Source organism: Cardiocondyla obscurior, linkage group LG10 (assembly GCF_019399895.1).
Source record: "Cardiocondyla obscurior isolate alpha-2009 linkage group LG10, Cobs3.1, whole genome shotgun sequence".
In the NCBI taxonomy this organism is placed as follows: Eukaryota; Metazoa; Arthropoda; class Insecta; order Hymenoptera; family Formicidae; genus Cardiocondyla; species Cardiocondyla obscurior.
Window position 1 is genome coordinate 5,928,984 of NC_091873.1, and position 26,956 is coordinate 5,955,939.

The 26,956-nt window shown below is 41.5% G+C and overlaps 1 protein-coding gene across 7 annotated transcripts in view; it reads left to right on the forward strand.

Moving 5' to 3' along the window:
* Positions 1-3,266: 3,266 nt before the first annotated feature.
* Positions 3,267-26,956, forward strand: part of Glurib (Glutamate receptor IB) — a 212,217-nt gene continuing 188,527 nt past the window's right edge. For 3 of the 7 annotated variants that reach the window (XM_070662886.1, XM_070662887.1, XM_070662885.1), the window contains exon 1: positions 6,048-6,406. In XM_070662886.1, the coding sequence (XP_070518987.1) occupies positions 6,169-6,406 (238 nt within the window). In that variant the 5' untranslated portion in view covers positions 6,048-6,168. Of the gene's footprint in view, positions 3,543-3,749; positions 4,023-4,216; positions 4,561-4,654; positions 4,724-6,042; positions 6,407-26,956 lie in introns of those variants that run through there. The other 4 variants (XM_070662888.1, XM_070662889.1, XM_070662884.1 and 1 more) reach the window with 4 other exon arrangements.

A 26,956-nucleotide genomic window follows, 5' to 3' on the forward strand; every position in this document is an offset into this window, starting at 1 on the left:
TATTCCTGCCGGGAGGGTAAATCAAATCGCGATAAACGTTGCATCGAAGGAACATATAAACTACTATAATCTCGGAAGCACAACAAACATACTTTTCTATTATCTCGCGTCATGAACTTGCAGCGAATATAACAATAGGTAATAATATTCGACAACGATTAGACTATTGTATAAGAAAAAAAAAAAAAAAAAAATCCCCGAGAGAAAGTGATTTTACTGTTTAAATATTTTTTTCTAAATAATTCATTAACAAAGAAAATATAATTCACACAAGTCTTTAAGTGAATTACTAATTTATGGCTCTTCGTTAGCAAGCGAGAGATCGATTACGTAACGTCGTAGTAAGCACTTCCGACTCTGATTTCCGCTATTAAACCGCAAATGTGTAATCGCGATAAAATGATAACGCGATAGCGCCGGGAACAAACATTAATGCTTTTTGTGAAAAGTTTTGACGAACTTTAACAACGACTTGCACCTTTTGACACGTTAGCGTGGTCTCGTCGCACTTTGAACTTTTTCAGGAAGGATTTCCATAATTCGCCAGCGCGGACGTATAAAGTTGACCGTCCGACCGCTTAAAACCTCGACGAAGAAAGTTATCCGAGCAACGAGCGAAGACGCGTCGTGCATATATTAGACGAGACTGTTTGCGACGCTGCGCGCTTTCCGCTAAGTTATACCTTATTCTTATGAATTTCTTGGCAAAGAGAATGTGAATGCATGTACGTACACGCACGCGTGTGTGCACGCTGCGTCCGCATGTAATATCGGATAACTCTTTCCATCAGGACCGAGGCGACATTGAGCCGTTCTTTTGTTACATTGTACATCATATAAAAGCTATAAAACTTTTAAGAGATACATATTTTACGTTTCGTAAAATATGCGAGCGAGTATATGTACGTATCAAATTTTTGAACAACGAATTACCGATGTATGTATCTTACGTGATGGTCTAACCAAATCTCATTTCTTAAAATGTAATTTATATATATGTATATTTGGATATTAATTATATTTGTTACTTTCAATTAAATAAATAATTAAATTACGAACGATCCAATCGATCGATTATTGCAACGTACAGATTGATTTTAAGATTTAACATTTTATATGATATTCAACGTACAATTTCTTTTATAACGCGTTTAATTTTATAGCGGTCGAGATGGACAACATCGCTGAATGAGCGAATTATTAAATGCGTAACGCGCATCGCATATGTACACGCAAAACTTATTCTATGATCCTATAATTTTATTTATATTTCTTCAGTGACATAGCTGAAAATTCAATGCAAGTGTAGACGGTATAAGAATTCCTTCATATCAAATATTAGCGTCGATTTTAATTCTTTTAATTCTATTTGCATCAAGTCATTATATTTTTATATCGTGAGCGGTTATTCTTAAAAGGACTGCTTTCATAATACATGTGGATTATACCCAAACTGATTTCTAATTATAACGCGTTTTTTTAATATCAAATTTATATATTATTATAGTATTGCAAGTGACTGACCTTAAAAAAATTGATCCGGACGGCGCGAGCTGTCTGGGCAATTCTTGAAAGGTTGAGTCTCACGGTGAAAAACGTTGATTGCATTCAAAATGATCTTGAACTATGACGCGAGTAGCGATTTCTTAGATGCGACGCGAGCTTAGGTTATCCTTAACAAGGTAGATCTTTCGGTGAGAAATGTTGAGGGAATCCAAGTATCCAAGGTGCTTTCAAACTACGACGACAGCAGCAGCTTCTTCTGTGCAAGTCGGGCTGATCTTAGAAGAACAGGTATCCTTGAAAGGACCGTTGCCGGTAAGACAGGTGCAGAGAGACGTTGACTCCGTCTAAGCCAGTGCGAAAATAATTCAAGCTGCAAAAAATGATTCATTTCTAATTACGACGCGTTTTTTTCAATATCAAATTTATATATTATTATAATATTGCAAGTGACTTACCTTAAAAAAATGTATTCGGACGGTGCGAGTTGTCTGGACCATTCTCGGAAGGTTAAATCTTACAGTGAAAGACGTTGACTCCGTCCAATTCAGTGCGAAAATAATTCAAGCTGCGAAAAATGATTCATTTTTAATTACGACGCGTTTTTTTCAATATCAAATTTATATATTATTATAATATTGCAAGTGACTTACCTTAAAAAAATGTATTCGAACGGTGCGAGTTGTCTGGACCATTCTCGGAAGGTTAAATCTCACAGTGAAAGACATTGACTGCATCCAAAATGATCTTGAAGTATGACGCGAGCAGCGATTTTCTAGATGCGACGCGAGCTTGGGTTATCCTTAACAAGGTAGATCTTTCGGTGAGAAATGTTGAAGGTATCCAAGTATCCAAGGTGCTTTCAAACTATGACGACAGCAGCAGCTTCTCCTGTGCAAACCGGGCTGTTCTTAAAAGAACAGGTGTCCTTAAAAGGACCATCGCCGGTATGACAGGTGCAGAGAGACGTTGACTCCATCCAGGACAGTGCAAAAATGATTCGACCTGCAAAAAATGACTCCTTAAATACGAATCCGCTGACCAATCAGCGCCTCGGATTCGAGACACGCGATTGGCTGTTAGTCGTGTGGAAGGGGAAGCAAGAAATCAATGCAGTCGATCGAATATTGCAATTAACGTATCCATCTGTTACAAATTTACGATATACTGATTTTTAATATCTGATTAATATTCAATATGATATTGAGAGTATAATTTATTTTATAACGAGTTACATTTTGTAGCGGCCGAGACGGACAACGTAGTTGAAGATCATTTGTAATAAAAAGTTTGAGATAATTTTTTAATGTAACAAATGATATGTATTATAATATACGCGACTCTCTCTGTAATTCAATAATTTTATTTATATTTCTTTAGAACCGGGCTGTTCTTAAAAGAACAGGTGTCCTTAAAAGGACCGTCGCCGGTAGGACAAGTGCATAGAGATATTGACTCCGTCTAAATCAATGCGAAAATAATTCAAGCTCGAAAAAATAGCTCATTATATAGGAACGCCATGACATCTGCTGATTAATTTTGCAATTAAATTCGGGTCACGCGATTGGCTGTTAGTTACGTGGAGGGGTGAGTATAAAAACCGATGATTATTGCAATCGATGCAGTTCGGACGATGCAACGCATCCGTACGCGTCACATCGACTTTTAATATTTAATTAATATTTAATATTTGATTAATATTTATTATCATTTTGAGGTATAATTTCATTTATAACGTGTTAAAATTCGTAGTAATTGAGATAGCTAAAGTAATTAACGTTCGAATATTTGCAGATATGAGCGACTTAAGCGCCGCCAGTGCCGCGAACTACAGCCGTCAACCATCTTACTTACTTTTGCTTGCCGTTTCATTGCCGTTCCGGCAGCTGACCGGGCAGGACGTGTGCAAGAGGCACTCCGCTTGTCATAAAAGTCCAAGGATGTTTGACGGATGACGATGTAACCCTGATGCCAGTCACCTCTCCTGATCCATCCTCTACCTACGGAAAATACATAAAATCACTTTTCCTTCCTTTAACGTAAGTCATATATCCCCATGTATCTTAATTATATTAATTTTTCTCAGTCGTTCACGTAATTAAGCGATCGAATTAAATTTATTTCGATGAGATGTCAAGTAAGATTAACGATTAACTTTGATGCAGCGTTTCTGCCGCCCACGAAATATTCGCGTAAACTCTTTTATGTGGCGCGGTTTTTTTATACATACTTATTGAATTTTACAGAGATTGAGACATTAGCGTCCGAATATTTGCTGATATGAGCGACTTGAGCGCCGCCAGTGCCGCGAACTACAGCCGTCAGCCATCTTACTTACTTTTGCTTGCCGTTTCATTGCCGTTCCGGCAGCTGACCGAGCAGGACGTGTGCAAGAGGCACTCCGCTTGTCATGAAAGTCCAAGGATATTTGGCGACGATGTAACCCCGATGCCAGTCACCTCTCCTGGTCCATCCTCTACCTACGGAAAATACATAAAATCACTCTTGCTTCCTTTAACGTAAGTCATATATCCCCATATATCTTAATTATATTAATTTTTCTTAGTCGTTCATGTAAATTAAGCGATCGATTTAAATTAATTTCGATGAGATGTCAAGTAAGATCAATGATTAACTTTGATGCAGCGTTTCTGCCGCCCACGAAATATTCGCGTAAACTCTTTTATGTGGCGCGGTTTTTTTATACGTATTGAATTTTACAGAGATTGAGACAAAGACGCTGAATATAGGAGCAATTGCATACGCGGTGCAATGGGTACGCGCAATCCGTTGTGTATGCAGCTAGAAGCCGAATGCGGTTGTCCGCTCTCGAGAACGCTCGGGGAAGTTCGGTCGCGCAAGCTGCGGAGGTATTGCGTCACACAGCCATCTTCCCTTCCGTTCCCCGATGCAGCCACCGACCTTGGAACATCGATGGAATATTCGTGCTGCAAGTACCACGTATATTGGACAAACAGCGATGCAGCTCGGGCCCAAATTAACTGAGAGGAGGAGGAGGCCTTGGAGTGGCACATGCTTCAGCGAAGTAACATTTCGGTGAGCATAATTTTTTTACTATATTAAAAATTCTAATTTTTTCCTATTACTTTCTGAACGTCTCTGCAATTAATGTTTTATTTTTATATTTCAGGATTATCCTGCCAGAACCTGCCATCCTATCTACGTTACCATAACTTCGCTGCTGCGCATCAGATCAAAGGTCAGAAAATTTTTTACAATGGTGTTGGGAAATGATACACAAGTGGACAAATATTAACTCCGATTTTGTAACTTGTTTTATAAATTGAAATAATAAGAACAATATTATAATTTAAATAATATTAATGCCAAAAGGTTTGCATAAATTCAACGCGAAGAAAACTGAATTATTAACTCGAATAACTTATGTAATAGAGAAAGGTGATACATATCGGTTTGGAATAATATATTTCATGTTTACGAATTCAGGCTGCACTACACAATGCCACGCGAAGTGAACGATATTAAAATTCAATTCGATATAATCTTGAAGGTTTTAGTCATTATCAAAAGATTGCTACAATGGACAGAATTTAATTTTAAATCGGGCAGGATTCGTTTTGCATTTAAGTGATAAAAACAAGCATATTTAATATAATATTTCAATATTTATTAATAGCTCAGCAGCAATTTGTATATCAAAGTTTTTTTCAATTACGTTTTACGAGATACACGTATGTTTGGAATTGAAATTTAAGGCGTGCTAACCAGTACAACAATCAACACGGGAATCTTTTTTTTTTTAATATAACATTTCACAAATATTTGCTTTCAACTCGTATATTTATTTATTTATATTGCAATCATCGCAATATTCTATCTATACATCACTGTTTAAAGTGCGTGCAACACTATTGAGTAAATTTATTTTTCTATTTTCTTTTTAATATTTTCTTACATAATAGACACAAATAAAAATATGCTTGTTTTACTTTATATGCATAATTGTATATTTTATTAAAATTGACTTTTGCACATACGTGAATCGTCGCGGATAAATCAGCTACTAATCAAATGCAAAGTATACTTACATTTTAATTTCTGTCTACCCTATGATTGTAATTTCTAAGCAATGATTCGGGTGGGATAGTTAGGATATCGGTAGGGTATCAGTGGCGGTATCGGTAGCGGCGTAGCGTCAGTCAGCAAGTGCGTGGAATATTTCCGAGACGAACACGCGCGCCGCGACTATCGTAACATGCGCGTTAAACGTACGCTTCCACCCCGAACTACCGTAGTGAGGCACGAGGGCGCGACAGAGGGAGAGAGGCTAGAGCACAGATCGGTAGAAAGAAGGGAGACGGGGAGATGCTAGGGTGGAGGATGGAGGATGCTTGCGTTGGTGGTGGCGGAAGTCGTGATGAAGGGTACGGCGGGGTAGATCGAGAGCGAGAGGGCTGCAACGCGTTAGAAGAGGGCGAGAAACGCGAGCTGACGGGAGGGTGGCTGCTGGTTAAAGGGTCCACAAACCAGAGAGCGATAGAGAGAGAGAGATACGCGAGAAGCGAAGGTGGGAGAGGGGCTAGGGGGGTGAGAGAACGAGAGGGATGCTGGGGCGGTTCAGGAGAGACCGAGTTCACGCCGAGTGGAGTACAGTAGTTTGTGTCAGACCACGGAGCTCGGAAGATGCTCCCGGTTGTTCACGAGACGGGTGGACCACCCTCGTCGCGACGGCGGCGTCGCGCCACCGCGATTTCTCTTATTACCGCCGCGTTGACCGTTTCCGGGCGAGCCGAGATAAACGCGAGAAACACTGGTGCCGGTAGAAACAGCAGGCTAACATCTATCGCCACGATGATGACCATGGCCTTAACCGTCCTCTTGGTCCTGGTACCCGCGGCGTTTCCTGAGAAAATTCCTATCGGTGAGCGTTTGTCTGTGTGTCGTACATCGTTATTGTTGTATTCACGGCGCCGGGAGACCCGAGTGGTACCGAACTTACAGCTATAGACATTTTGCGAGAGACGCGCCGAGTCGAGTGCTCGCCGGGCTCAACCTCGTCGAGCACGTCTGCCGTCGGCAGAAGGGTTACTGAACTCGGGGGTATACATAGCCGCCGTGTGCAAACATACCATTCGCTTATGTATTCTAAATACTGGCACAGCATGCTCTGGTAATAATATCGGCTCCTCCTCCGGGACAACACCACGTCGATTGCCCCCGGATAGAAAAATGCGGCAAAATAAATAATTTCGTAATACACGATATGCACATTACACGATCGTTACCTCGCAGCGCCATTATTTCGTTCGCAGCACACTTAATTACGGCACATTAATTTGTACTCGGTATTTGTGATATTTTAATGTTTAAAATAATATTGTTCTATGCACGGATGCCGGGGTACATGAGAAACATTAACAAAACGAGAAAAATAATAAAACGAAACAAAATTCTATCGGTATCATATGATGTAGTCAAAAGAACGTTTCCTATTTCACATATTGTTTACGTTGCATCCGTAACGATATCGTTACGGCCTGAAGTGAAACAACTAAACTTACCTTTTTTAATAACTTTTTTTTTTGTTGTTTTTGCTCCTTTGTAAAAACAGAAGTAAAAGACATTTTTTACAGTCAATTAGAAAAAAAAAATTGTTTTATATCTAATCGTTTAATAATATTTTTTCTGACTTTTATATTTTATTATTGTGATTGCAAACAAAAAAAATGTTAGAAAAACAAAATATTTCCAATCCGTCTTTAATCAAAACTAAATTAACAATTACACCAACGTTTTCTCTTGTAATATATAATTTTGACACAGTAATAAATAAATTTGTAATTTTAATTTTATTTTTAAAATTCAATTTATTAAATTAAATTTTTTCTTTTTAAATTAATTTAAAGTCAAATTGTTAGATTTAATTGTTTATCAAAATATACTTATTAATTTATACGCAGATAATATTACTTTATACATACATTTCTATACATATGTCAGTTTATCAAAGAAAATATTAATGTGAAACTCTGTACGGTATCAGGTCAGGAGTTATAAATGCTAATCAGCTCAAAAAGAGAATCAAGAGAAAATTGTTGATGTTGTGTTTTCAAAAATCTCGTATTTTATGAAACGAGTTTTTTTACATGTACATGAATAATTTAACTTCAACTAGTAGATGGCTTCTCGTATCAATCTCGTTTTACGATTTTAAAATAGGAGGATACGGGAAAATAACAAGTCGAAAAGCCAAAGAAAAGGCGAGGTGCGGGCGATTGTGAAAGTTTCTCATTCAGAGAGCCGAACTTTGACATTCCGTAACGATCTCGAACGTCATGCACGAAATTTTTTTCCCCCGGCCTGCGATCGAGCTTTATGGAGGAAAAGAGGAAAAAAAAAAAAGAAAAAAAAAAACGTAAAGCGTTTTTACAAACGACCAAAGCGATACTCGAAAAATACACAGACGGCATAAATACTACCGGACACAGTTCCATTTTGATAAATATTGGAAGCTTACAAAATATTTTTTTAATCGTTAGTAACTTTGTTCGAATGCGTAACTTTTTACGTACTTCTGCGATAGGTTTATTTATATTTCAATCCACGGCTCGCGTAAATATTGCCCAAGTTCGCATCATTACCAATATTACTGGTACAAACAGTATTTTTCGCGACCATCTGTTTTCGACGGATATGATATTACGGTATTTGATGTGTACTCAACGTGGTTGCTACGTTGCAACGGAATATATCGACACGTCGAGATTGCAGCACGCGTATGTATAATATAGTAATAGCGGTTAATCAATTGATTGTGCCGGAGCGCGCCTGTATTTGAAACGCTTCAGCGCTACGTATAAATACTCGATATTTTTAATTCGATATGCCGCTCTAGATCTCTCTGTAACAGCTTACCTTCCATAACCGTATATTATCTTCTGTAGTCGAAAATTAATTCCGTCGATGTTTACCGATCAGTTTGGATTGCGAGCCCATCATCCGTTATTCAGCACTGTAATTGCATCTGAATGAAAATTTACATGACTTATCTATAAGCTTTTCCTATATTATAGTGCCGAGGCAATTAACTACGACTTAATACTAAACCGCTTATTATACGCGATAATCAATAAATTGCGATAAACAAAGGCCGCGCTATATATCGTAAAATCTATAATGAATATATGGGCGCTATGAAATAGCCCAGTGTCTCATAATTAAATTTTTAAACAAGGCAATTGCGCGAAAATAATGCTATGGAAATAACACTGTAACAAATGGAACGGTGCAGTTTAATCGATTCTACGAATGCGCACCTGCTCGCACATGCCCGAAAATCGAAGCGTATTGTAATTAAATCGAGTCATCAAAAAGCGTTTAGCGTCGTCCGTATGAATTGTGCAAAACATTACTGCCCCGATGGATTACCGCGCGCGAACGTTTACCGTCGTTCTTCCGTTCTCATGAAATATTCCGTCTTTCACCGGGCTTGTCGACGCTCTTGTTCTCTACCTTTCTTCTCTGTTGGCTCTTTTCGTCGATCAGAAATCCTTCAACAAAGTCCATCGCTCGTGGAACGGCGAGAGCGATGCTCGTTTAAAAGCTCGGCGGATTATCGCCGTTGCCGATTTTAACGGACGCGGGCGGTTCCGATGGGCGGGTAAGCGGAGAAACTGGTACGACCGAAAGAGAAACAGGTACATATCGGAGTCGGGTATCGAAGAACGGCGGAGAAGAGAGAAAGTGAGACGAAGATGGGCCGAACGGGGGAGGGAAAGGGTACGAGAGGAGGCACGTTGAGTGAGTAGTGAATAATGAATGTCTATAGAAATGACGGCGTCTCGCTTCCGCAGTTATGCGAACGGGGAGAAACCGAGCACGGCGGGTAAGTCGACGAAAAGACGGGGAAGGTTGCGGCACGAGAGACGTCGACACGCCGGTGAATGTAGGTGTACGGAGAGGGTTCGTTGCCTCGCACAAATTATGCCGCACGCGCGGCTCGCGCTTTTCCTCATCGCGCTCTGTCGTACTTCAAAGACACTGCGCCGCCGTATACTTTGGGCGGAATTATGCGAAAGGGATAGTGAAAACCATCGCAAGGCAGGTAGACGGTTGACCCCGATTTACGACGCATCGGGTATCAACGCTCTAGTTAATATTAAACGCGATGTACCTACACGCGCCACGCGCTTACGTTTTTTCATTAAAGCTGTAAAATTAATGCGCGCGCGAGCATGCATTCGTAAAACTGAGTTTTAGATCTTGTTTTTCGCTTTTAGTTGCGCCATAAAAGGAGGATACTAAAATAGTCTCACGCAATTGCTCTTTCACATATGCGATTTTTTGTTATTTAAATAAGTGGAGGTGGAATCAACGTGGCGCTCGTAATTTTTATATAAACGTGACGTGATAAAAATATTATGAAATTATAAAAGTAATGCTTAGAACCGGAAAAAAAAATTTAGATAGAAAAACGTGTTTACGGAATTTAAAATATTCTTCAGAGATTTATATGAGGCTTGTCACTGTTATGAGATAAATTATTGAATTAATATTTTCACCGGGAAACTTTATGATTTTCGAATGAAAGAAAAGAGAGGAGAGTATCTTCGTTTTTTTTTTTTAGTTGCGACGGTCGATCGGTACGCTTTTCTGTTCTCTCTGTTTCTACGTTTCTCCTTGTACACGCGTTGAGGCTTATTAAAAGATTTAATCGAGTGACAGCGACGGAACTCTAAACGTTCTTGGTATGTGATTGATATATACCCAGAATGCGCATCCGCTGGCTGTATCATGGTGCACGGTTGAAGATACTGGCGTATGATGCCTTTGTGAAGGAAGGCAAGGGCATCTACCACTCAAGCAGACCCGTCGGTCGCCTAATGCGATTAATAGCACGGTGCTACCAGACAAGGGAGACAGGACCGTGTGTCCGTAGCCTTTCCATCGTACCTTGCCTCGCACACTGTCGAAGAATTTGCTTCCCGTTGCCAGAGGCCGGTAGATAGGAAGGCGAAATCGAATTTTCGTGCGTCCGAGGTATTGCGCGGAGTTAAAACGAGAGTCGGAGAGAGAGGAAATTCTTGCCGCTGCGCCATTGAAGTATCCGCTACCTCCGTTTGAGATCGGCGAGCGATTTAATGGTCAAACGGGTGAAATGAGTTCTCAAAACTATGCGGCTAATTTTCTTACGTCCCGATGCACGTCCGGAATAAAAAAAAGTTGTTTAATTGCATAATCGTGACTTATTATTCATATTTCGTTAGAAGCTAACGAAAACGCGAATCTGTTTAGCGCGGTAATTGGCTTTTAAAACTTTCCTAATAATCAAGATATTAAAATTGTAAACGTCTTGGAAACGCGAGGCATGATTTTGATATTCTCACTCGGGAGGTACGAGAATTAAACAGAGTCACCGGGTGGGATGAATAAGGGTCGACGTTTGCTGCAAGAATTTTGCTATTATCCTTATTGCGAGCGGTACAAAGGAGAGGCGTTCGATGGCGGGAACGTTGAAACGTCGGAATGTCTCGTGCGTGGTGCATCCGACTGCCAATTTATTGTTCGCATAATCGCGCGCAATCGGGCCGCGTTATTCGACGGCCGTGTAATGCCAGGCCGAACCGCCCTGTGTTTCTATAATTGATGCATTGCCCTCCCTATTAGAATGACAAAACCGCTGGCTCTCGTATACGGTCATCGACGCGTATTCCGCCGAGGTCGAACACGACGCGCCGCTGCGCGGTATGCTTCTCTCTATGAATCGCCGCTCTCCCGCACACCATCGGCATTTGAGCTCGGGTGTACCGGCCGTCCGCGTTCTGTGTGTTAAAGCTATTAATATAGAAATTCGGGCCCCGCGAATTTCCGAAATTTGCCGTGGCCCAAGATTCCGCGGTTTCATTTCCACGGCGCAATCGCGCTCCAGTTGATTCACTTTGCCGGCGTACATTTCGAGACAGTGCTATCGGCGATCGTCGCTCTTACGGTTAATTGTAGCGCGCTCAAACGGCTTAGCCAGCTAGTAAGCACCGCCAGAAATTATACGTAGAAGAAAAAAAATAAAATAAAATAAAATTGCGTGTACCGTTTCTGTATATATATGTATGTACACATATGAATATGCATATTTGTCAGCATGTGTCCCGCAGGGAAGAGAGAATTACGCGGCTTTGTTGCGGAACAGAAAATAAAGAAAATAAAAGTCGCCGGGATAATCTGTGAGAATGTAACTCGGCGAGTACACCTCTCGCGACATTCTCCATTAATTCGGACTATTCCTTTAGACGCGGCGCGAGGCGTTATGAGGTTTATTAGGATCTGATAAATCGTATTGTAATGGCGAGTAAACAGGATTTTAAGTGAGGAACACTGATTTACTTCCCCGCTCGCTTCGATTTGGTCTACTAATTCTCTTGGACGCCACGAAACAATTACTCTTGCGCCCCATGGCTATAATTTACTTGGATCGCGAGTTTTTAACTTCAATCCAATTTACTCTGCAATCCTCTTTAGCCGACTACGTCTACTATTAGAAGAGACGTTGTAAAACTGCAGTCTTTGCAAACTTCGTTAGGGACGTTGAAAAATACAATAATACGTACATATTTTCGTAACGATAGACGAGATTAGAGAAAATTCCGTTTAACAAACGATCGTTATTACATCGGGGCTGTAAATTTCGATGCTCCGTTTTAATAGAATGTTTATAACAATATTTCGCATTGGCCGTGCGATGCATTTCGGACGCCTTGTACGCTTGTCGCGCGATATATGTCGGTCTGGCTGTTGAGCACCAGTGTCGATGGAATGCATATCTATTCGTGTCGGGGAATAACGTTACTCTCCTGCCACGTACGCGCCCTACGGTGTCATGATGTAGACTGCACCCGCCATTACTATCGTTGCGGCAATAGCAGAAGCGTAGAAGCATCAGAGACGACCGCGAGTAATCCGATATTACCGAGCCGCTTTCCCTCGCGGAGCTGATATGTCTTCATAGGAGACGTCGTAAGGGTTTTCAGCCAATAGGAGCTTATTGTTACGAAAAGCGTACTTACCATTGTATCCATACAACGCGCTCGCGGTATTACGTGTACTTTGCGCGTACATTTACGTTGCGAAGGTATAAAGTTACTTCTTCCTTGTATCCCATTAAAACAATTATTTTCTATTATGCGCGTATAAAATTTTTTCTTTCGACATTTTATATATTATATATATTTATTTTATATATTATGTATTTATATACTCTATCCTTAAACTCGCGAACGCGTTTTATTGTAATTATCTGAAAGATTTCTGTTAGAAATGCTATTTTATAAATAGAAGGAAAAGGAAGAAAAGTTAAACATCGGAGCGCGCTTAGAAGATAGAAGGCATATTAAATTTAATAGCTGGCTTGTACGCGATACTCGATCGACTTTTCAATTTTTTTGATTGCATTCCCTCCGTGCAGTTATTTCCACAAGAGTCGCGCACGCATTTTGCTCGTGTATTTTTCGACTGTGTATGCACGCGCATGTTTGCTTGCGATGTGGCATGTATCTTCCCTAGCATATAGGAATAACGTTACAGTTAGGTACAAGTCTGCATCCGTGTCTTCTCCTCGCATACGGATACCGCATATACGTTATCTATGATAGCTCGCAGTGGAAAATGTCAGTGGCCCGACCGTCGAATGTAACTCGAACAGCCTTCCATGATACTGAAATATATACACATTTCGGAGACGTCTGACCAATCGTTCATAGCAAGCACGTGAAATACCGCCGCGTCTGCGATGCATTTAATTTTACGTAATCGTCAAACCGAAATAATACATATATAATTTTTTAAATCGTTATATGTATTAAAAAAGGAAATAATAATTACAAATAAATATAATAATGTACGTTGCGTAAGCAAATGTTCCATTTTTCGGCAAAGTATATTTTATATAAATTTCTGAATGTTATATCATTTAAAATTAATTATAAACAAATTGTTTTCCGTCATTTTATATTTGTACGTATCCGAAATGAAATATTACAATCCTTTGGAAGGAAGCGTTCCTACGTTCTGTTTTTCATAATCGGGATAGCGCGATTAAAAAGTTTTCGTGATCCAAGGGTCGGTGGGGGAAAGAAAAATTCTTTCTTGGTGATAAGCCACCGTGGTTACGCAAGATATCGTACCGTCTGCCGTGAAGATTGCGAAGGGGTTAGTGGTGTCGGTGGGACTGGTGGGATATCGCGCGGTAAAGGCAGTAAGAAATAAAAGACGAAGGTAGAAGCCGGCTTTGGTGGAATCAGTCGGAGAGGAAGTAGCGCGGGAGCAAGCAGTAATGTCATAGATCGACTTGGGGACGTTTGCACAGGAAGTCGGAGGACGATGGAGAGAGGGGGGAGAAGGGGAGAGAGAAAAAAAAAGGGCGAAAGTGAACCACGGGAGAAAAATCAGGGATAGATCGGCAGACGAATAGGTAGGAAGGGACGAAGAGGAGGAGATAGAAGCAGATAGATAGATAGGCGGGCAGAAAGAGGGAAAAAGAATTACTGTGAGAGCCGACAGCCGAGGCAAAAAGCACGCGGAAAGAGCCTCCGCGATGGTGAGGGAGACATAAGGCACGTGTGAGCTTTTCGAGAGAAACGTCGAAACGCGATGGCATACGAGTAAAAGCGGGAAGGACGGAGGAACGAGCAGACGAAGGTGGCGAGACGGGAATACGTCGGTGGTTGCGTGAGGAAATGGTGGAAGAGAGAGCGGGAACGGGATAGGAATAGGGGGATCGATGCTTGACTCCGGTCGGGTTGGTACCTATACCCTTCTCTTCCAGCCCGGCCGCTTTCCAGAGCCGCCACCGACGCTTGCACGGCCATTTGCCAGCTTCTTCTTGCTCGGGAACCGGGACGGTTATTAAAACCCGTGTGGCTCAAGTCGCGCCTCGTCACCGGGAAGAAAGCCCGAACTTTTCCCTACTTCCGATTCTTTGCCGGAATTTAATTAAGCCCGCGACAAGGAGCGCAACGTCGTTTCAAAGATCGGCCGACCTGTCACCTCTGTAATATCGTGCTTATATTACCGAGTGCCGCGCTATCACGAACCGATTAATGCCCGAGTAGGTAATACGTCGTTCGTGCAAGAACACCGCATTGTCGCGCTGGTACCATCTTCTTCTGTTTATACTCGAGTCACGTACCTTGAAGATTCTCGTGGCTGCTGATAGTCGTTTGTTCAAGAAATAGGCGTAGCATATGTCGGCATAATGTGTCATATTCTTGTTAGATAATTTGCATTTCTGAAAATTTATATATTTTTCGTGCCTTCCACTATTTTATAATAAATTAAATTTACTCGCTATTTGAACCGTTGAATCGTTGATTTACTAAGATTTTATTACAATTTTAATTTTAAATTTCCTTGTAAAAGTGAATCTAAAATTTTTAATTAAACGTTGGAAATTTCCCGTAGAATAACATAAATCGCAATATCATTGTATTACACTTGAATTCTGAGAAAGCCGTTTTATGCTATAGCTGAAGTATTAATAAACTTACGATCGCGGTCATATCCCGACAAGTGGCTGTTACACATAGCCGAGGACAGGAATCATTTCCCGACCCTCGGCGTAAACCCCCCATTCAAGTTTAGACGGGAGTATGAAAGCAAAAATAAACGGAAGTGCGGTACGGAAAGAGATCGCGGGCGTCTCTTTTGAGAGAGCCGGCGTGCTTCATGTTGAAGAAGAACATTCCGAAAGCTGGCGTCCCACTCGTAATTTTCCCGCTTTGGTGACTCTGTTACGAGTTGCCCGGCAGGTCGGCAGAACGACCAAAATCCCACTTGGCAGACCACTGCGGCTTGGGAACATGACAGGGGTGCGCTACCCTCCCTAGAGCGAGACCTTTGCGGACCACATTACTGTTCCGCGCGCGATATTCGTATTTACACGCCATACGTCAGAACGTCCAAAGTGGCTCGCGATACACGCTCCCATAGAAGGCTTCGAAACACGAGATCGAGCCGTCACGCAGGCTTAACGTCCACACGCGTACGCCGTTACCCAAGGATCCGCAAATATTTATCAAGTACACACGATTTCGGTTTTCCGATCCCGAACGTTGCGGGATATTTGACGTTTGATGGATAAAGCCGAAGAGAAATGCGACGTCTAGGGGATAACTTCCAAAGGTATTGGCGCGATGACGTTCTCGGCCGCGGCTAATAACAGCGGTCATCCAAATTTTTATAGCGTCGTATTTAAAAGAATTTTTTTTTTTTTTTTTTAAGTAAAATCTGGTGCGATAACTAGCAATTAATTTCCGCGCTTGTCAGGCTCGAATGTTATTGCAAAATGTTGCGGATAATCTAAAAGCCTATTAGAGATTTGATATGCAATTTTCTAATGAAATGACAATGAGTTAATATGAGACGATATTAACATCGTGACGTATATCGCCACATTGTTTCTAGCGAGCGAGGTATTTACTATAAGTGCCTCTCTCGCGGGTAGAATGAGCATTCTTGTAATAACGGCGGAATTTGGCGTAGCGCATAAGCTTTTATCGTAAAGCTGCGAACGAGATAGAGAGTGAGCAGTATCCGGCCGGTGGCCTTTAATGGCGGAGATTATCTAAGATAGTAGATATCGCGCGGGGAGTAAATTCCACGGATGGCCAAGACTCTCTACACGGCCAGAGGATATTTCCTACGATATTTTATCGCCCACCGTGCGTGATACGACGGCCCATTAATCCTGTTCTTGTTCCTGGACTTCGTCTTTCCTTCTATCCCGCTCCTTTCTCATCGCGTTCGGATCGTTTTCCTCTCTTTCTTTCTCGCGTTCCCTCCGCGACTGTCCTCAACCGGAAAGATGATAACGGGGCTGTAGAAACAGTTTGTTACGCGGCACCAAAAAGGCGCGATGTGCGAATGAGGGTGGAAGGGGGGGCGGAAGAGGGGCAGCTCCGCGCTTTTCGGAGCGGTTAATATTTTTAAGAGAACCTCTCCTCTCCTTCTGAGTAGTAAACCCGAGACTGAGGCGCTCCCTGAATCATCTAAGACAGCTTTATTCGCGACCGTCACACCGGCTTCGGTTATATACGCCGTTCTCTCGTATCGCTCGCGATATATAATAACGTGTCGTAAACGTCATTCGCAACTTTTCGATCGGGCTCCCTGAAAAATATATCAAGCGCGGCTATGTATATTCTCCGCTCGGAAATTGACATTACACTTTTACGCGACGCTGTTTCGAAAAGTCGCACGGGCATCTCAGAAGCCGTGGGACCGCTCGGGCTTTGCATACCGTTACCACAAATTCAGTCGCGGTGTGTAGGTTTTACATATTGTTTCCACAAATTCCGGCGCGCGGGACCGGGTTCCCAGGCGTGCTATATTTCCACCCCGGAAAGAGTACCCAAAAGTACGTTAAACAAGAGTGATACCGGAACGTTCAAGATCAAGTGGTCGGAATAGAGAAAATTAGATAGCGTTATAGCGGCTGGTATGGAGACGGATGAGAAAGGACCATTCCACATGCTCGCCCATTGCCGGGTGATGCGTGCGGGCTGTTTCACGTCTCGCATTTCGCGTTTTGCGTTTCTCCGTATGTAATGGGAGGTTAACTCACGAGTTACAGCACCAAAGTTGACTCCGGTTTTGCCTTTAGCGGCGGATTAGTGCGGCTTCGCTAGGATTCACGGCGGCGCTTAATCATTTTCATTGCCCTCGGTATGCTGCCATCTCGAGAACGCGGAGGATGAGGCGTTTGGGCGATGGGGGTTGGGGTTGAAGAGGGAAGCCGAAACTCTCAACGGCCGTCTGTCGCTGCTGCGTCGTCTACAGACGACGTAGGAAGTGCTTCTGCAATCGAATTATCACATAGACGCTAGAAAAACGGTATAAACTTTTAACTGGCGTGACAGTATTTCAGACAATGTTCTCCAGCTTCTTTCGTCATTCTTCGTTCATTTTCCCCGTGGAACACGGCGAAATTCTAATATTTTATAAAACGCTTCTTTTTTTTAATAATTTTTATCAACTGCTCAACTCGTATTATTATAATATAAGTACAGTACGTTATGTTAAATACGCATATTTTTACGCACAAGATGTTTTATTTCTCGAAGGTCGGTAGTGGTTCGTTAAAAAAATGTTAATCGTTTCTGAAAGACGCCGGTAATAAGCGAGCGCGTTTCAACCGCCTTGATGTTTCGTACACACGGTGGCGAGTTAACTCACGAGTTACAGCGCCGACGGTGTCTCTGATTTTGCCTTTGGTGCCGGATTAGAGAGGCTTTGCTGGGATTCAGGGTGGCGGTTAATCATTTTCATTGCTCTCGGTACATTGCTGTTCCGAGGGGTGAATGAGCGAGATGGTGGCGAGGCTGTGAGAACGACGATTGTAGATACGAGGGGAAAGGGGGGAGGGAAGGGGGGAGAGATGAAGAGTAAAATTTATCTTTGGTTCTGGATCTTTGCGGGAGAGCGATAGGCAGTCGCGCAAATGAAACGCGAATATTCCGAAAAATATTGTCCCTGTTCGATCGTGAAAGGGGTCGCGCGCGGATTGAAAAAAATCTCCGGAGAGTCCGGTAAGCGTCGATTCTTGGGTCGATGCGCTTTTGCATGAGAATTTCTACGGCGCTTCGAGTTGGAAGCGCATGCATTGAAGCGTAACTGGGCATCGTTAGGACGCTTGTCGGGCATGAAATTGTACCGTGATATTTAAAGAGCGGTAATGCACGTCGCGGAATAAAATACGAGTGCCGCAGGAAATATGTATCCGGCGCGCTCTTTATGGCGATATATGATGCGTGTTTCGCCTGGGGTCGCGTAAGCGGTAAAAGACAACTTTACTGCAATATGAAATTGTATTCAGAAAATAACTTGCAAACAACAAACTGAGCTTTGAATATCGGGTATCTGATGCCTGGAGATTTAATTGATATTTTAAGAAATAAATGTTAAAAAAAAAAAAAATGAGTACATTTTAATTAATGAAATTATTATTCCGCCTGTGATAGTCAAAGCTTTTTAATTACGGCTATGCAGGTATTTTTTGTTTTTATATTTTCGATAGCTATACGTTATAAACGTGCGCGAAAGTTTCCTGTTGGTATAATCTATTGGCATAACAAGCAGCCGTTCAGAAATTTTCGCGAAAGACGGTGGCCCAAAACTTCATCTAATACGAATTCATACGCATAGTTTCTTCATATAAATTCTCAAGTAGGCCACGTTATATGCCTGGCAAAGAGCAGACTATTGCGCGGCCGTAGATACCGAGAGCTGTTTTAGATTCGCGAAACCGCGTAGGAAATCGAGATGAGGTCGGAAGAATGAGGGGACGACAGAAGTAGGTTTGGATGATAAAAAGGTGGCGATGCGGGCAGAGTAAGACACCGAGGGGATGAGGTCGTATGAGGGAAGAGGTGCTCGGGATCGCGTTTTGTATCGCCAGTAAGATAGGAAAGTTTTCCACCGTCGTACATATACTTACTCCGCTAGGAAAGGGGACGAGGAAGCGATGAGAAAAGAAAGCTCGGCACACGAAGTTGCGTCGAATGAGAAGGGATAAGAGGAAAGAGAGAGAGAGAGAAAGAGAGACGGCGAGTCGGAATTTAAAGAATCGCGGAACGGTTGTATTTTGCGGTGACTTTAAGATTTAAGATTTAAGAAACGCGCACGTGCAGTCGTGAAAGCAGAGACGAGAAATGTAGCTCCATTGTTACGCGGCTGTCGTTTTTACTCAATCATCACGCTGCGACCGCTGTAATATTATGAAAATATCGAAGAAGCGCGCTGGCGTTGCTATTTTTCTTTTGAACAAGTAACAAGGCGTGAAATTACGAGAAGTATTATCTCGCAGTGCTATTGGCAGGCTTTTCGCCAGCGGCGCGGCGAGAGCCCGGCTTCGCGGCCGCGGCCCGCGGTAGTCGGCGAGATAAAATAATAAATCTGTGTGTTTATTTGGTCCAGAAATTTTCAGGCAAACGCGACAATGAAAATTTTAATGACTTCCTGCGGATGCTCGCATCCCCAAGCACTTGCCGAGTCTGCGCCTTTGGTGCGCTTAAAGGAGAGGGGAGGAAGGGGGAGGGTAGGTTGGAAGGAACCCAGAGAAGAGCAGACTGCTCGCGAAGGGACGTCTTCACCCTTTCCTCCCCCTTCCTTGGAAATTATAATCGCGCCACTTACCGCGGCACGGTTCGCTCGTTTCTACGTTTCTCTTTCGCCCCGTTCCTTTCTCTTCCCCCCCCACCCCACCCCCCGCGCTCTCTTTCACTCTCGCAGGCCGTTGATTTCGTTCCGCGGTAATTGTGTTTACGGAACGACACGCGAGTTACAGGACTTTGTAATTCCGTTGAATTGTAGACCTTTCGTCGAGACACCGGGAGAAATCGGTATACGTTCTCTCTCGCGAAACAGCCGAGTGGCTCGTGTGTTTTTCGGTTCGCCGGATGGATTTTGTAATGAAATGTACGCTCTCGCAGAAACATAAAGTCCGCCGTTTTGGGGTCTTCGGGAGTTGCTGCTGGAAACTGCGCTAAAGTGAAGACTCCCGCGGGAAAGATACAAACTTCGAGTCGCTTAACGTCGTGGAATTAGCTTAGATTCTAGCGAGATACGTAAAACGAGAAGCGGAGAAGCAAGAAAAAAAAACAAAAAAAAATAAAAATAAAAGTAAAAATAAAAAAAAATAAAAAAAGAATGGCATTAGCTGTCGTGAACAAGAATGTATTTTGCACGATTTCATAAGCGAAATATTTTCTTGCGCATAAGAGATATGTTCATTTAATTTACGAAGTAAAATTTAGTTTCGCGAAAAGGAGGCATCTGCTGTTTCTCTCTCTCTCCCTCTCTTTTTTAAAGACCTTGTGCACGGTATATTAAAAATGCTTTTAAAGCGAAAGGCGTGGCATGCACGCTGCAAATTACTTTTTGGCCCTGCGAGTTTTTTGCGAAAACATCGTACGCGAACGCGAACTCGCGCCGTTCCGCGTACGCGCTCGCTTCTCCGAGGCACCGTAAATAAATTCAAGTCGTCTCTTTCGTGATCGATAAGTCGAAACTACACGATACTTCACGGTTGTGCGGGTTTAAAGGCGTGGTATAAGTTCCCGGCATTTTCGGCATGCCCCGGGAGCTTTTACAAATTTTATACGAAATAAAGAATGACGATACACGTGCACAAATGGACGCGGGGCGTTTCGAAGTCTGCTCGGTCGCGTAATGGTTCCTTTAATGGCACCGGGATTGAAATAAATATCCTAAAATCGTTAAAGCCTATGGCAAACGACTCTATTTTACGTCTTCCAGCACTATTCGCATCCACCATATCATTCGGTTGAAATACGCAAAGATGTTACTCCGTTTCGATGCTTTATCAATAGCTCGTAACACGGCTGTATTTACGATCAATCGTTACCGCGGCGTACCGGGCAACCGTAAATTTACATCTCTACGAGACTTATTTTCCCCGTTACACTTATCAACTTTACAAAAATCCACGGCTACGCGTATCCGCGGTTATTTAGAGGCAGGCTCGAGTATCATTTCCACGGATTTGCGATAATAATTACAGCTTGGTCTCGCGGTCGACGATTCCGGTCCCTCGGCGTTGTAATTTTACCGTAAACAATGATTTTCCAATAGTCGGCGTCGCGTCTGAACGTAAGCCCGCCGCGATTTCCGGACGGCAAAATGGGTTCAACGAGGTTTCCGCCTCTCTCGGTGAAAACGTCCTACGTCGGAGCAAAGTAAATCTAATCTTGATTCAGGCGCCATAAAAGCCAGCGCGACATCTCATTTTACGATACGCCGGGTGCATATGGTACGTATTCTACATACGAGTCGGGTCGGCGCGCGCGTCACCCGGGTTTCCCCCCCAAGTCGGAGGCAGTAAGATGTATTAAGCGCGGCGGCTTATAGCGCCGGTAATATCTGGTCGTGCGAGGTATATTTTACACGGTAAATCCTTGATCGAGTGCTTCGATGACGCATCCGTCGGCGCTACGTTAAAAGCCCTGTCTGTAGAATCCAAGTCTTACTCGGTGGTCTCCCCGGCTGCCACTCGCAAAAGCTGTCACTCGCCCCATATAAGCTACCACTAAGCCGTCATCCCGCCCGCGTACGAGTAAAATACATGGGAACCAGCCAGTCACTTTGGCGCACATAAGCAAAACAGAAGGGGTATATACATTCCAAGCTGTTATCGTATCCTTAAAAGATATCGTCCGTAATCGGACACTATGTCCGTTTTACAGACCGGGAACTTTTTACACGAGACTATTATAGATACATTCGGACGTTATACGATCACGCGTTTATTTAATCGCATTAAATGGATTATTAGCTTTTTCTTTAATTACGTATTTTTAATTATGTAAAACTATTTGTCAAAGTATCTGTATTATATAATGAAATTAATTTTTTAATGTGATTTTCTTGAATCGTGCGGATAGAGATGAGGTCTTACGATTAAATTGCTATATCGTACGTAGCTGCGTAAAAAGCGGCAATTCGCTATTATTATTGAATGATAATTTCCGATCACGCTCTTGGGAAGGGATACCAGCATCTCGTTCGTTGTCTCTCGGAACTCCACCGCCGTAATCTAACCTCGAAATAGCGTCAGCATCCATTAAGGCAGCTATTCTGTTGCTTGCTAGGTCCTACATGCGAGCGTAACCACGCAAGTGTACGTCCAGTCAACTTCTACGTTAATGTACACGTAGTCGAAATGAATTTATGTCACTACTTCCCTTTTTTTTTAACGTAATATTAATCTAGTATTTTTTTTTAAATTGTTTACGCCTCACTCTTTCTCACTGTTATACATACACTTTGACATCGGTGATGATAAAGATAAAAAAATTTATATTTATATATGAAATACTTTTTTTTATCGTTAAAAGAATTCGTTGAATATATTATAATGAGCTAAAAATACGTAGCATTAAAAAAAAAAAACTACGGGAAAGCGTAATAAATTTTACAATTACTTGATTGGAACGATCGCGACTTCGGTACCATCTGCAATGACGCATAGATTTTACATATGTAGAGCTGTTTAGCTATTTAATTTGCAGCATATGGAAAGCATGAAACGATTATCCTTCGCTTTTCCATTAAACCGTTAGTTTCCGAGCTAGGCAGGCGTATCGGATAAATTTATATGATAACTAATACAATTAGTGCATCGGAAGGAATAGTACGCGCATGAATTACACAACCGACGATGCCGGTGAACACTGTCGCTGATTAGTGACGTTAATGATCAGTCGATCGAAGAAAATAAATAATATTGCGAGCGGGTGGATTATACGTTACAACGATTACTGGAAAGTTGCGGCCTGTATTAGTGTAGTCCGCGTAAATAAGCGGCAAATATTGACAATACGTGATGCTGTAACTCGTTGCCGCGCCGAAAATATATAGATAATAGCACCCTGGGTATGGAAATGATTCCAATTCGATATTATCAGTGATAATGCTCAGCGCGCTGAACTCAAAAATTAATATCCGTGTGAATTTACTAGCACACTCTGTGCCGGAAAGTGAATGTAATCAAGCGGCCGATATAACGCGGCTACAATCATACTCTTTATTGTCTAATTAAAATCAGCTTTACGCTTTGTACGATTCATATTTGTTGGCTCGGTACAATATCATTAATATAATATCTACGTTTGAATAAATAAATTATTAATTGCGAAAAAAGAAAATAATTTAATAAAACTAACACGTGGAAAGAAAAATCATTATCATTGTTTGGTAAAAAGAGATATGATTACAATGCAATAATTAAACTTTTCACTTGAATTAATTTACAATTTCATACATTGGTTTATATTAGTTGAATTTAGTTGAATACAGGCACGCGATTTTATTACGTAAAACAATTGTGAGAGTTAAATATTAATTTCAAATAACATTCTTTAAAATAATATAGACGTATTCTGTATTGCAATTTATTCGTTCAAGGCGTTATTGAAATATATTATATAGAAATTAACGCGGGACAAAAAAGAAAAATTAAAATTAATTTTTTTTAACGAAAGAGAATAAACTTCATAAATTTCGAAATATGTAATTCGTTACGGAGTCGCGAATTTGAACAGTGGTGCTTCTCAGTAAATACGAAAATTGCAGCACAGACGTGCTTCTTGTACGTTGAGAGAGTCAATACCCCAAAGAGAGTAAAGCATCAGACAGAAACAAAATTTTGTGGTGAGAGGACTGTTGGGAAAAGGCCAATAAGGTTTCTGTTGAATTTATTTGCCAAACATTCCGGTATCGAAGGTTTCGTGTCGAACGTCAAATATAACTCGAATAAGTAGAAGTTTTTTTTCCTTATCTCAGCTGTATTCCGTGAATAAAAGCGTGCAGCCTAGGAGTTTAAGCTATCTGCTGAATGCTCTTATTCGTTTTTTATATCGTCAATATTTTTTTAATCTGATTTCTGCGAGTTTAAAATAAAAGAAAAAAAAACGTCCGATAAAAGTAGCAAGTACTTTATGAAGAAAGTTCTTTTTTAAATAATATAATATTTAAAAAACTATTTCATAAAAATTAAGTAAATCTGTACTGAATTAATTTTTTTTTTATATAGTAGTTGTGTTAACGAGTAATCTTTTCGGATAATATATTTATGATTTTTACAAATTAAAGATATACTGACGATTTCTTAATTCTTCGATTATAAGGTATTGCGTAAAAGCGTTAACGCTTCCCTGATATCGATATCTAATAACGTTGCGCAACTCGTGAAATAATTTAGTTTTGATGAAATCCATTTTTTAAGAGTGGAAAGTTAGTACACCTATGTGCAGTCGAGCGACAGTTCGTGCTGCCTCCAGAGGATACAGATTTCGGGGCGAGTGCTCGGGAGAAACTTCTTAAGAAAATACGTTCCGAGCAATCGGTATCGGAGTGCGAAGTCTAGTTCGAACTTTCGCGACTGCTCTACCTCGGTCGTCCGGCTAAGCAATCTTCTTGAAACTCTCCTGGCTCCCCCGAGGAATCGCTATCCGAGTTGGTTCAGATGATAAACACGGGACTCTATGATAAGAAGCGTGCTGTATTCCCCGCGATAACGAATAATTGAGCATACGGTGTTACGTTTTGCATTACTCAAAATTGCAGTTTGGAGGAAGTTAATATTTTTGAAGAATGAATATTTTTATAATATAAAACAGCGCGTCAAGGCACACGACGCGAACGAAGTCGTAACGCGTACGAGTTAATAATCTGACGTAAATGAATCGCGTCGTTACGAAATTGATTTTTTATAGACGATTTATAATAGCCCTTCCTATCCTTTCGACATGTAAATATCTTTTCGCGCGAGATTCAGAAACTTTCAATTTCTCGCGACTGTTCCCGGAGAGTTTTTCAGTATTCCTCGACGAACGTGGAAAGTCAGAAGATCGAAAAAACCTAAAGTTCAAATGTCGAGACGATTTATTGTCGTCTCTCTCTCTCTCTCTTTCTCGTCTTTCTTCTCTCTCCTCGTTTTCTTCTCGGCTATTGTGATTCGTGTTGACTGTTGACTGGATAGTCGACAGGGTAAAATGGAACCAGTGCAACGACGAGGCGAAATGAAAGCCCAGCATTGGAAGCCCCAATCGTGGTTGTGCATTAAGTTGAAATCCCCGTATTTGCTCAACGTGGAAAATCGTGGAAAATCACTGGAAAATCCACATCGCCGAAAACAAAAACGATTCGCCATGTGCAAATAGAAGGGATTGCGTAGACTCATGTTCGCTTACAAAAAGTACGCGGATTGACTATAAAATGTTACACCGATCGCTGACCTCTTTAATTAAGAGATCGGCTACATCAGGGGAAACGTGTCGCTCGCTAACGCGATGTTTTTAGATCCGTGATTGCGCGATGTACTGGACACGATTATACACCTCTTTCTCTTTAGAAGCGCATACCATCTTTTTAATGAAAATTTTGAGTAGAAACAGAAAGGATAACAGGGTCGGAAAAATGAAAAAAACATAGTACGCTATTCTCGGACAATTCTGCTTCGCGCGGCCATCCCGCCTGAAAGTGACGTTTTGCGGAATCGACAGTTTTCTGCCATATGGGTTAACAAATGCTGAATAACCCAAAATTCCGGAAGCCGTTAAAGCTAGATGAGAACGTGAGAAGGATGGAGGGGGGAGACGCAGGGATGCAGATGACGCCGTGTCGCGGCGCTGCGAATTATAATTAAATTTAAGTACGCAGCTCCGGTAGTTACGCAGAAATGCATGTGAGATTTTGGGGCGGAAATTACTTCGTGTCATTCCGAGAGCTTGCTTTGCCATAGTATTTTATACAGTATGTAAGTATAACCGCACCCTCTCTGCGTACAATTAACTCTAAGCTATCCCCATTTCATTCGCGATTGTTGTTACCTATTACTCACCGTGCAAAATCTCTCCTGCTTTAATGCGACGAAAAATATGATTTTTCAAATTCAAAATTTTACAACTTATATAATACATGAAAATTCCCTTTTCGTAATACACCTGTTAGGTCTTCGCAAATTCGTCTGTAATGAAATTAGAAAGTTTAACTTCAATTTATCGAACGTACTACGTATGCATATTAATATCAGTTATTTTTCAATTACGTCGACCGCACAATGCGAAATAATTACGCGGAATATTATGAATCATAATGAAATCCAATATGTTTTATTCATGTCGGCCAAACAGAATTATAACCCAGAATAGTTGTCGTCTTGTCGACCAAGGACCTTGCCGGCAGCGGGAAATTCATACCGCGCAATATAACATTGCATCTTTTTCGGTGCCGCGAATGCTGAGGTAACAAAAGCAGCGTGGGTCCCTGTAATAATTAGCCACCATACAAAATTAATGTAGCGTGGGATGCCGTGGAAAGGCAAACTTTCGAGCGTTCTAATACCGCGGCGCTCCGCGCTACGAAGCTCCATACAGTCGCCAGCACGTTGTTGTTGCCGATCATTAATAAAGCTGCGGGCTGCTGCTGCTTCTTATGCTGTCTTCTGCAAACACGCGACAGTTATGCGCCGCATCGACTTACGAATTAATCTTTTAATACCTTATGGTGTTAACGAGGCCACTTTATCATTACGTCAAGGCAACCGTTTAAACGTACGCGTTTAGTAAACTGCAATTTTAATTTTACTTTCCTAATAGGATGATAGTGCTTGGCGCGACGAGGTTGTAGTTATAGTAATAAACTAATTAATTTTACGTAGTCTTTTACAATTTATACTTATTTAGAGTAAAATCTAATAAAGGAGATAAGTTTTTAGTGGGGGGAAAAAAAAAAAGAAAAATGTTTCCTTAATAGAATATTGAAAAATAGATGCAAAGATTGCGGAGGAAGATATTAAAGTTTTACGTTTTTATAATGTTCTGGTATTAATATTTATAATTACTTGCTTCTGTTCGATATATAATATAATACCAACGTCGTAAAGGTAAAAATCCGTATTTAA